The sequence below is a fragment of the Rattus norvegicus genome, chromosome 15, assembly GCF_036323735.1.
Source record: "Rattus norvegicus strain BN/NHsdMcwi chromosome 15, GRCr8, whole genome shotgun sequence".
Taxonomy (NCBI): domain Eukaryota; kingdom Metazoa; phylum Chordata; class Mammalia; order Rodentia; family Muridae; genus Rattus; species Rattus norvegicus.
This window is the reverse complement of record NC_086033.1, coordinates 28,549,742-28,562,687: the sequence shown is the minus strand read 5'-3', so window position 1 is coordinate 28,562,687 and position 12,946 is coordinate 28,549,742. Positions and strand designations below refer to the sequence as shown.

At 39.0% G+C, this 12,946-nt stretch overlaps 1 gene segment (V, D, J or C); it reads right to left on the bottom strand.

Annotated features, from left to right (window-relative positions):
- Positions 1–2,260: 2,260 nt before the first annotated feature.
- Positions 2,261–3,684, bottom strand: LOC102555014 (T cell receptor alpha variable 5-like). The segment is given in 2 exon segments: positions 2,261–2,960; positions 3,120–3,684. Coding segments are annotated over 2 exon segments (468 nt in total).
- Positions 3,685–12,946: the final 9,262 nt, after the last annotated feature.

The window sequence follows — 12,946 nt, the reverse complement described above, 5'->3', positions numbered from 1 at the left end:
ATGTAGAAAAAAGAAACAGGATAGCTTAAACTTACCTGCAAAATGAATAAAGCACAAACTTCTGGAGATATCACTATCCCTGGCTTCCAGCTCTACTGCACAGCAATAGTAATACAAACTGCTTGGTTTGGGTTTGTAAACAGACAGGCTGATCAATGGAGTCAAATAGAACACGCAAAAACATACCCACACACATATGAACACTTGATTTTTTGAAAAAGAAGCCAGATTCATGCAGTGGAAAGCTAGAGCATCTTCAACAAATAGTGCTGATCTAACTGGATGTCCTCATGTAGAAGAGTGCAAATAATTCCTATTTATCACCCTGCACAAATCTCAAATCCCAGTTGATCAAAGACCACAACATAAAACCAGATAAACTAAATCTAATAGAACAGAAAGTAGAGAGTAGCCTTAAACTTTTTGGTAAAGAGACAACTTCCTGAACACATCACCAATGACTCAGGCACTAAGATCAACAACTAAAAACTGGGACCTCATGAATCTGAAAATCTTCAGTAGGTCAAAGGACTCCTTAAATAGAACAAAATGACACTCTCCACATTGGGAAAATATCTTCACCTCCCCAGCATCTGACAAAGGATTAATATCTAAAGTATATAAGGAACTCAAGAAGGTAGACACCAACACAAATGACCCAATTTAAAAATAAGGCACAGAGCTAAACAGAACAGAGAAATCTCCTACAAATCAGAGCAACCTTGACATCCCACCTTCACCCATCAGAATGGCTAAGATCATGTAGGATGTGGAACAAGGGGAACACTCCTCCAGTGCTGCTGGGAGTGGAAACTTGTCACACCACTCTGTAAATCAATTTAGCAGTTTCTCAGAAAACTGGAAATAGTTCTATCTCAAGATCCAGCTGTACAACTCCTGGGCATAAACCCAAAAGATTCTTTACCATCCTACAAGGACACTTGCTCAACTATGTTCAAGCAGATTTATTTGTAATATCCAGAAGCTGGAAACGACCTAGATGTCCCTCAACTGAGGAATACATAAAGAAAATGTGGTTCGTTTAAACAATGGAATACTACTCAGCTATTAAAACCAAGGACATCAAAAAATTTGGAGGCAAATGGATGGAACTAAAAAATATCTTGCTGTGTGAGGTTACGCAGACCAAAAAGGAAATGCATAGTATGTACTCATTTTACATGGAGAGTAGCCATAAATTTCAGGGAAACCATATCATAATCCACAGACCCAAGGAGTCCAAATAACAAGGGAGGCTGATTGAGTCTTTCTCAGAAGAGGAAATAAAATATATATTGAAGGCGAATGAAAAGAAGGAACGGAGGGAAAAGAGCAGGAAATGGGAAATCATGTGTGGAAAAAGAGAACGGAAATCAGTGTTGGGCAGAGGTGGTGAGTGGAGAGTGGTCAGGGGGTTTTTCTAGGATGTGCCAGAGACCTGCACGGGGGAGGGGAGCAGGGGTCTGTATGTGCACCTCTAGTTGAGACTCCTAGTAGTGGGCGTATGGATCCTAAAATGGCCACTTCTTGTGCCCAGGCAGGACTACTAATGGGGGATAAAGACAGTAACCCACCCACAAAAACTTTGACCCAAAATTGTCCTGCCTACAAGATGTTCAGGGACAAAGATAGAATAGAGACAAAGGGAGGGACCAAACAGTGACTTGCCCCCAAATTGAGACCCATCCCATGGATAAGAACCAATCTCTGACACTACTAATGATGCTCTGTTATGCCTGCTGACAGGATCCTAGTATACTGTCCTCTGAGAGGCTCCACCTATCACAAACAAATACAGAGACCCACAGCCAAACATCAGATGGAGCTCATGGAGTCATGTGGAAAAGTTAGGGGACAGACTGGTAGACCCAGAAAACACAAGGTCTCTCCAAAAAAAATACAATACAAAACAAAACAAAACAACAACAGAAAAACAGAGTCAACTAACCTGAACCCTTGCGGGCTCTCAGAGACTGAGGCACCAATCAAAGGGCACACATGGTTGGCCCTAGGCCCCCTGCACATAGGTAGCAGAAGTGCATCATCATGCAGGTCTGTCAACAACTGGAGTGGCAGCTCTCCCTGAATTTGATGCCTACTGTGGATCCTGTTCCCAAAACTTGTCTGTCTTGTCTGGCCCCATTAGGAGAGGATGCACCTAGGAGGAGGAGGAGAAGGAGCCAACATAGGGCATCATATGTAATGTTTGTCTAAAATAATATATGCTATATGTAAATGAAATACATATCACACACACATATCAAGTTCTGATACTTGAAAAAATTGCTTTCTATTTTAATGATTTTCTATAGTGTCCATTAATATCCTAGTGAACATACTAAGTACCATTATTAAAAGATAAGAACCTTTGTATAATGAGTATTCTCCACCAGTTGCACTGAGATGTCTTTAGAGTGGGGGCAATCTAAATGACACCTGTCAATCAACTCTAGAGTCTTGACATCTAATTAGTTATTCTCACTAAGACATCATTCAATGCTCTAGCACTCATTGTATGTTTTAGAAACAGGATTTTAAGGTGTTTTAGAACATCTGTTTCCTAAGCATAAAATACAGGAAGCTCCTGGTCTCAGCAGAGGAAAATGCATCTGTCTCTGGCCCTGATCCCAGGTTTATGTACAGACAGGACGTGCCTGAGGAGCACTGTGCACTGACTGCACAGAAGTATGTGGCAGAGTCCCCAAGATGTGCAGCTGTGATGTTCAGCGAGAGCTGTTTGTCTTTCTTGTTCAGTAGGACAATGAATCCTTGTCCTTCTTTTACTTCTGTACTTGAGAAAATCTCCATAAGCAACTGGAGACCTGCTCCGGGCTCGTGCTTGTACCAGCAGAAATAAGAGGAAGAGCTGTCTGTGTAGGTGCAGACGATAGCGGCATTGTCTCCCTCCCGGACACTCAGGTGAGACGGGCGCTGCTCCACCTGCTCTCCTCTGCTCACACCTGTGCAAAAGGAAAGAGCAGAAGACCATGAGGCTGCCATTCTCCAGACATTGCTTTCCTTCCTACACTGATTTCAGAAAATCTGGAAAAGGCCAGTCTGCTCCACAGACTGATAACGAACACTGACAAACACCTTTTCCCCCCAAAGCTCTCACTCACAATTCAGCTGCAGCCAGAAGCACAGGAACAAAGATCCAGTCAGTGTCTTCATTGCTCTCCCTCTGGACTGTGGCCTTCAGTCAGACAGGATGCTTCTGTGATCAGCTCTGGGTCAAAGCATTGAGTCTTCTTCATCTGTCTGTACAGAGGACTGCTGATTGCAGGCTGCTCTTACGACAGGCAAGCAGAGAATCTCTTTGTGAGTTTGCAGCCACGGAGATGCTCTGCCACCTTGTGGATAGCTCCTTTCTGCTGCACCAGCTGTTCCAGTCCCCTTTATGATATTACTTTTCTTCATTTAATTTTTGATTTTATTCAAAATTTGTCTTATAGTTATAGAATGCAGAGCTGAGAACTGATTGAATGTTATCTACCTATAGCACACAGTTTAACATATTTCTATGATCTTAGAATAAATATTTCTGAGACATTCCTGACAGCTTCATGATCATACAGAATAGTTAATGCTAAGTAGAATTAGAAGACATTAAGACAGATACTCCATTAATGGATCTCACTGCTCTCCTGCCAGCCCAACCAGGATACATTGCCTGTTCAGACACTAGCCACCCCAAGATGTACAAATATGGAATTTCTGGAACCAGTGAGAACCTACACAGTGAAAAGATTTTAACACTGATAGCAATCAAACAAGACAAGTACACAGAAAATGGACACACATGAAGTGAAAGCAATGCTTTTGAGCAACTGACCCTGGAAAACACAGAGAAAGAGAGAGAGAGAAGAGAGAGAGAGAGAGAGAGAGAGAGAGAGAGAGAGAAGAAGGAGGAGGAGGAGGAGGAGGAGGAAGAGGAGGAGGAGGAGGAGGAGGAGGGAAGAGAAAGGCAGACAGTTTACACAGTAAACCATATTCCTGTCTATATAACTGCTTTTAATGTACCTAAAATGTTTTTATAATTTGTGATTTATTTTTCATTTTACTCTAAGAATTTTGAAGTTTTTCCCTGTTTGTTTTCAATGAATCATTGACTCTTTTCCCATCTCCATGTAATTGTTCAGTTTTTCTTGCTATTGACTTTTGATACTATTACACAACAATCTTATGAGAAACAAGCATTCGTTTTAATTCTTTTGTATTTGTTAAGGATTAAATTATTACCAGTAGTGTGATCTGTTTTAGAAAATGTTCCATGTGCTATTGGGAGGAACGTGTACTCTGCAGCTTTAGGTGAAGTGTTCTGTGGATGTCTGTTAGATCCATGGTGTCTTTTAATTCTGATATTTCTTTCCTCATTATTAGTTAGCATGTTCTGTGTAAAGATGAATCGGGCTCTGATGGTGTGATGGTGAGCATAGTTACCTTCCAAAGACGTGTGCATATTTTATCCATCAAATGTTAACCACCAGGCTCTCTCTCTCTCTCTCTCTCTCTCTCTCTCTCTCTCTCTCTCTCTCTCAATATAACTTTTAGGTTAAAAAGTTTACAGAAGACTTAAGTTTTAAAAGAAAGGTTTATAATTATAACCTTTCATTAGAATAGTAGAGAAAACCTCTTCTGGTAGGACCCACTTATACCACCTGGGAACTAAACTTCATGATTGTCCATGGGCACGTGAACCAGACCCACCAACAGCTCCCAGGAATCCCTTGAGTTTTGCTCCAGAAATCTATCATACTCAGCTTCCTACAACAAGAAAGAAACATGGATTCCTATGCTTAGGTGCCTACCTCACCCAGAAACTTAGTAAACAAGAAACACAATCCATGGGCTTCCCTCAGAAAAGGATTTGTTTCCCCTGCTTAGGTGTGCACATCTCAGAAACTATCCTCCAGTCCCTGGCCAGCCTGCTGCACTAGATCCATCTAAAACCTCTAGGAACTTCGTTCCAGCAGCCCAGGCCACAGGCTTTTGTAACAAACAGGCTACCTGACTGCTCCAGCTTGGGATAGCACATGCCATTCTGGAACATTCTGTACCAGACCCATGTGGGAAAATTACTCACCCTTAATCTTTTCCTTTACATTGTATGTGCCTCTACTAAGAAGAAAGGCAGACTGTATAAGGACCATGGGATGGAGGAGTAGTAAAGGAAGGAAAAGGAGAAGGAAGAACCATAACCAATGATGTACTGTAGATGTGAAATTCCAACACAAAAACAAGTGTAAAACCAAGATATAGGTCTACTCCACACATCACTAATCCCATACACATTGCCTGGAAGAAATTCCAGACAAAGAATTCAAAAGAGTGATTCTAAGTGTGCTTAAACAACTGAACACAGACACAAATACAGTAAAAACAAAACAAAACAAAACAAATCCAAAACAAAGCAAACAAATGAAAGAAATGAATGAAATAAGGGAGTTATCCAAGTCATGAAAACACAGTTTAACAACATAATACAATTGCTGAAGAAAACCAAACTGAAATGTTGCAGAAAATTAAACCATCAATGAAATGAGACTTTGGTGAAAAGTCTTACCAATAGAATAGATCACATAGAATATTGAACCCAAGCACTGGAGAATATGCATACGTCTCAATGTCCCATGAAAATGTTTACAGATTGACCGTGTATTATGACAGAAAGCAAGTCTCAACAAATGTAGGACATTGTAATAAAATCTTGTATTATATCTCATAGCAGTGCAATAAAGATGGCTGATAAAAGCAGTGGAAACTGCAGCAAGAGCACAAGCCATGGAGACTAAATACCACACTAGTGATTGGCAATGGAGCCAAGATGTGAAATTTTAAACCCCTAGAATTCAAAGAAAATGAAAACACAACATAACAATATCTATGGGGCACACTGAGGCATTTATAAGAAGGAAGTTTATTTATTTGTTCTATTTTGAGACAGTCTCTCTATTTCTAATCTTGGTTGTCCTGAAATTCACTATGCATTTGTGAGTTCTCATCAGGTTGGCCTCAAAGTCACAAACATCCACCTGCCACTACCTCCTGGGTGCTGGGGTTGAAGGCATGTTTACCACACCCAGCAAAGGAGATGGACCTACATCAAAACAAATTGAGAAATATCCAGTTTGTAGCTAAGTATATACTGAAAAGCCTTAGAAAGTTCTTAGAAATGACACTCCTAAAATAATAAATAGAAAGAAATAATAAAATCAGGGATGAATTTAATTAAAAGCAAGAAATGCAATTTATTTATTAAACCCAGGCTTGGTCTTTAAAAAGACTATTATGCTTTTACCCAAATTAACCCAAAGAAAGTGATAAAGTCAAAATTAATCAAAAGAAAGTGATAAAGTCAACATTAATAAAGTTATAGATGAAAAGAATACACTATAACAGACAAAAGAAATTCATAAAATCAGAAGAATGTACTACAAACATTTATGTTTAAGTCTTTTTAGAAAATCTAAAGAGAACAGATCAATTTCCTAAGACTTACCAAAGTTAAATCAAAATGAAGTAAAAACATTGAACAAGACATTTACAATCTACAAGATGAAAGCTGTAATTAAAATCCCCTATCCAGGAAGGGAAAAGACATATGCTGTTAATCCTACAGTAGGAAGACAGAGACAGTTGAATAACTCTGAGTTACAAGCCAGCCTTGTCTACATAGCATGTTCCAGGACAGTGAGTGCTACAACACAGAAAGACTTTGTCAAAACAAAACACAACAAAAACTAAACCAAACAAACAAAATCCTTTCTTCATCTAGAAAAAGACAAAGGCCAGATGAATTCAGCACAGAGTTCTATTAGACCTTCAGAGAACTGACACTGTATTCCTCAAATTATTCCATAAATCCACAAGAAAGGGATATTTCTAAATTCTTTTAATGAATGCAGTATTACCCTGATACCAAATCCAGTAAAAAAAGTTAACAAAAAGAAAAAAATTTGACAAATTTCCATAATGCACATACAAGCAAAAACTCTCAATGAAGGACTTTCAAATCAAACTTAAGAACTCTTCAAAAAAGAACACATCAACCGTGATAGACAGGCTTTCTCCTACAAACTATAATTAGATCCTTATATGTCACTCTGAACAAAGCTCAATTCCAAGTGTATCGAGAGCCTCAGCATAAGACCTGACATCCTGAACTATTAGAAGGGAAAGTAGGGAATTTGCTTCAACTTAAAGGCACTTGCTGAACAGGGCTCCAGTGGCACAGGCACCAAGACTGTCAATCAATGATCAGGACTCTGTGAAACTGAAACCTCTATACCGCACAGAAGACCATCATGTGAGTGAAGAGGCAGCCTAGGGAATGGAGACACCTTTCTCAGATACATACTGCTGAAGACAAGTACGAAAGAGCAAGACAGAAACAACCTAATAAAAATGGGATTTGAAATAAAGATAGTTTTTAAAGGAAGAAATACAAATATAAATTTTTTTATATATCAAAATCATTACCCATCAGAGAAAAGAAAATTAAAGCTAATTTTTTTGTTTTTTTTCTTGGATATTTTATGTATTTACATTTCAAATGTTATCTCCTTCCCTCCTCCTCCTATACTTCCTCCTCCTCCCCCTGCTTCTATGAGGATGTTCCCACTCCAACCCACCCACTTCAACCTCAACACCCTGGCATTCCCCTAAATTGGGGAAACAAGACTTCACAGAACCAAGGGCTTTTCCCCCCTATTGATGCTGAACAATGCCATTCTCTGCTACATATGCGGCTGAAGACATGGGTCTCTCTATGTGGACTCATTCGTTGGTGGTTTAGCCCTGGGAGCTCTGGTGGGATCTGGTTGGTTTATATTGTTGTTCTTCCTATGGGGTTGCAAACCCCTTCAGCTTCTTTAGTCTTTCCTCTAACTCCTCCACTGGGGTCCCCATGCTTTGTCCAGTGGTTAGCTGCAAGCATCCTCATCTATTTCAGTAGGGTTCCGGCAGAGTCTCTCAGGAGACATCCATATCAGGCTCTTGTCAGCAAATACTTTTTGGCAGCAGCAATAGTGACTTAGTTTGGTGGCTAAATATAGAATGGATCCCCAGGTGGGGCAGTCTCTGGATGACCTTTTCTTCAGCCCCTGCTCCACTCTTTGTCCCTGTATTTCCTCCCGTGAGTATTTTGTTCTCTGTTTTAAGAAGGATTGAAATATACACATTTTGGCCTTCTGTCTTTTTGAGCTTCATATGATCTATGAATTTTTTCGTAGGTGTTCCAAGCTTTTGGCTAATATCCACTTATCAGTGAGTGCATACCAGGTGTGCTCTTTTGTACTGGGTTGCCTCACTCAGGATGGTATTTAAATTAAAACTGTTTTAAGCTTTAGTTTTATTCCAGTCAGAATGGCAAAGAGAAAAATGACAGATGATGATATGGAGTCAGGGGGATTCTTAATCACTTTTGGTAGTGTAAACTAGTGTCACCACTATGGAAACTAATGTCAGTGTTACTCAGAAAAGTTAAAATAGCCCAACCATATGATCCAGCTATACCACTTCAGGACAGATTCTCAAAGGACACTATATCCTTACTACAAAGATAACTGTTTATCCCTGTTCATTGCTACACTGGTTGCAATAGCTAGGACGTGGAAACAGAGTAAGGGTCCATTAGTGACTGAATGGATAATTGGCTGTGATACATGCACAAGATTATACAATCAAGCCATCCAAAATTACCACATAGATGGGGGGAAGGCTCATGGAGTCAGTATTCTTCAGTCATGTTGCCATGGACATCTACCAATGATCTAGGACATGGTTCCACATTCATCCACATACTGAAAATTCTAAGTAGACTCAGTAGCTCTAAACAAAGATAGGACTTGAGGTTTATGGGGAGGGTGTTATGAGTTGAATAGGAGAGGGTTTAGAAATTGGGGAATGAGGACTGAATTTGATTAAACATAAGTTATATATTATGACATTCACAAGTCACAACTAAAAGATAGACAAGATAAAAATAAAGCAGGAGAATCATTAACTTTTTTGGTTCTTTTTTTTTTTTTTTTTTTTTTTTTTTTTTTCGGAGCTGGGGACCGAACCCAGGGCCTTGCGCTTCCTAGGCAAGCGCAGAATCATTAACTAAACAAACTAATGTTAACGATGCACCTCAAGGTCCTAGAGAAAGAAAGAAGCAAAACCTCAAAACAGAAGGAGTAATAGAACAGAAGTAATTATAATGCAGAACATGAAATGGAAGGTATAGGACAAAAATTAAAAATAAAACAAAGATAGTTTGTTAAAGGAAAAGATTGAAAATCCTTATCCTCATTAACCAAGAGATGGACTAACACAAATTCATAAAGCTATAGGTAAAATGGGTGGTATAAGAGTTATACATAAATCCTGTGGGCTGTTAAGGCTGTTTATTTTAAAACTATACTCTAAGAAGCTGAAAATATAAAAGTAGATGAAAATATAAAAGTAGATAATTTCCTGGAGATATATATATATATATATATATATATATATATATATATATATATATATATATATATATGAATTGCCGGATTTACTTCAGGAAGACCTAAACCACATAAATAGATCCATAGCAGGCAATGAAAGCGAAGCAACCAGAGCCTCCACACAGAGAAATGGTCAGGACAGGACACCGAATGCCAGATTCTCCCAGAACTTTAACAAACTATAACCATGCTTTTCAACATGTTCCATTTGTAGAAACTGAAGGAAATCTATGAAAATATCCTGTGATATCTGCTTTACCTGCTACAAAACTCAAGTCACACACACACACACACACACACACACACACACACACACACCAGTGGAATTGGACTTTAGGACTTAGAAGTAAAACAACACAACTCTAGCACATGCAATGGTGAAAAGACATTTTCTTCAGTAAATGGTGCTGGTGAAAAACAGATTATGTAGAAGAATGAAATGATGGCTGTCACCCTCTGCAAAATTAAGTACAAATTAACCAAATTTAAGACAAGACCTTCAAACACTAATTACTGAAAAGATAAGACAAGGGAAATCACATTAAGAATATACCAGTTTTTTTTTTTTTTTACTATGATTGTATCTTATGTACATTCTGGTTTTTGTTAGAATTGCAAGTTTTACAAGATTAATTCATGTAAACCAACACAATTTCAAAGCCATTTTTCATAGACAAAGAGAAAAAAAACGATCTACAAAATTTGTATGGAGGTACAAAAGACCAAAGAGAGCTAAAGCGATCACAAACAACAAAGATGGTGAGGGAGTTACAGATTTCAAATGTACTACAGAACCAAACAATTAAAATGGCAGGATGAAGATGTATAGACATAATTTCACTGGGGATCCAAGATTAAAGGAGTCAATGGTGAACAGCAGGGAGTGGCCTTTAATGAGGGTGCAGCCTCAGCAGAAGTAGAGACTCTGACATGTTGAAGACATTAGGACTTGGGACTGTGGGACAGTCAGTCATCAGGGACAGTGGCAGCTGTAGGGTGGACACACCTTGAGCCTATGAAAGAAGCCACATGTGCTGTGCATGGCAAACTGTTGAAGTGGAGATAGCCAAGCCCCTTGGAGCTCAGAAAATCATGAGTGAGTTCCAGACACCAAACAATGAGCATTCACGCTGGTGGGCTTATCTTTAATCTGATTGTAGCTGTTCCCTTGTTTTAATTTGTTCTTATTGTGCAAGAATCCATCCTTAAGATATTAAGTTGGATTTTAACAGCGTTTAAAAGGTCTCTGAAGATGTGAATTGTTTAAAGACTGTGAACATTTTAAAGTCATACTCTGTTATATATTGTAACAGTAACATGAAATCCTAGGAATCATCAAGAAAGGAAAGGTTATGACTTAGTACTGGTATGTTTACGTCAAATTGACAAGTGTTCCACTGGGGCATTTATATTAGGCAACTCAATACAATCTACAGTCATTTGGGAAGAAAAAAAAACTTTAACTGAGCAATCTCTTCACTCAGAATGGCGTCTAACCATATCTGTGTAGTGTTATCTTGATTAATAATGTCTGTGAGCAGGCCCAGTCACTATAGGTAGTCCTCCTTGGACAGGTGGTCCTGTCTTCTCTAAGAAAGCTGGTGGGCCAGAAAGCCAGAAAGCAAAATTTTTCTATTATCTCTGCTTCAGTTCTGGCCTCCTGCCTTGAGTTTCTGCCTTAGATTCCTTGTAGGACAGGCTATAATTGGCAAGGTGGAATAATCCCTTGTTGATGTTATTTTTATCACAGCAACAGAGACACAAGCTAGGACAAAATGTTTATGTTTATTCCCATAGGCTGCTGGTGGTGTCAAAAAGCTTCTTTTTGCGTTGGGCACCATTCAATGCAGAAATCAAAGAACGAAAAATAAACAACTGAGAGTGTTCAACCCTAACTGGGACATTTTTATTAGCCTCTCTGATAAAGGCTCACGGAACATTCAAGAAAAGGAGGTAGAACAAATATCAAAGCTGGGTGTTGGTGGCACGCACCTGTAATTCCAGTACTTAAGTCAGGTTAATCTCTGAGTTTGAGGCCAACTTGATCTACAAAGCAAGTTCCAAAACAGCTGGGGCAACAGAGAAAAACCCTGTCTCAAAATATTGTGAAAAAATAGATAGATTAGGTAGATAGACAGACAGACAGGGAGGTGGGGAAGTAGATATAGAGACAGAGATCTGAGAGCCCGAAGATAGGAAGGATTGCTGGGGATTGCTGTTTTTCCAACATGACATGGCTGTCATAGTTATGAATTCCTAGCATATGTGATTTCTTACATGACCTTTCCTTACATGAAACTAAGCCAGCCAAATATGCTACATGAATAGGGAACTGCTTCGTGGGCCTCACTCCATGCAAAGGACTATTGTCAGCTGATAACTTCTGGAGAATGGCAAATAACTCTTCTTTGAAGATGTAGGCATTTGTAGGTTTCCCGTGCACACACCAATATAAATATTGACCAGACTTCGTGGAATTGGTATCTGTTGCTATGACCACAACAAACAAACAAAGCAACAACTTGGGAAAGAAAAAAGCTTTATCTTAGTTTATAATTCCAGATGATAGTCTATCCCTGAGAGAAGTCAGTGCAGACACTTGAAAGCAGCCCTGCCTGCTATTTTATCCAGTATTACCTCTGGCCACTTTCCAGCCAAAAGGATAGAGCATGAACAAAGATGCTGTTTACTATCTGTCCTGCAGGTCACCTTGTATACAGAGATTTCTTAGACAATGTAGGACCATCTGCCTAGGATGATCTGGCCCATAATGGGCTGGACCTCCCAGCAGTTATTAACAAACAAGACAATTTCCAAAGACAAATCTCTGAAGGTCCCCATTCAAATAGGACAAATATTCACAATTCATCAAAATACAAAGAATAAGGTGATAAAAGCTGCAAGCAGAGGTAGAATCAGTTTCCTCCAGCAACAAACTCCCACATAGGTTTTCCAATCCTGTCTCATCAGGCCTAAACACATGTACATATGAACAATACCAAATGGATTCAGTAGGTTGCATGTACTATACATGTATATGTGTATGTACATGATGTATATATATATATATGATGCATATGTATATGATGTATCTGTACATGAGGTATATATATGTGTGTATGTGTAAATATAATGTATGTATACATATATATGGAGAAAAGGGAGAGACAAATGCAGACTGGGAACATTTGGAGGAAGATCACACTAGCAGGAGTAGGGATGGAACAGGGATGGTGCTGAGGTAAATATGAGTAAACGATGATATATTTGGATGAAAATGTCATAAAAACACATTATTGGGCACACTGACTAAAATAATTAAGATTCTCTTAGTGACTATAATTTCTCCCCCTGTGAGAACTCTAACAAATACTTAATTGCACGGAGCCGTATTGGATTTGGGCCTAGCCGCTTTTTGACTGCATGGCTCAAAGTGGCTAGGTGACTTTGGGCTGTTT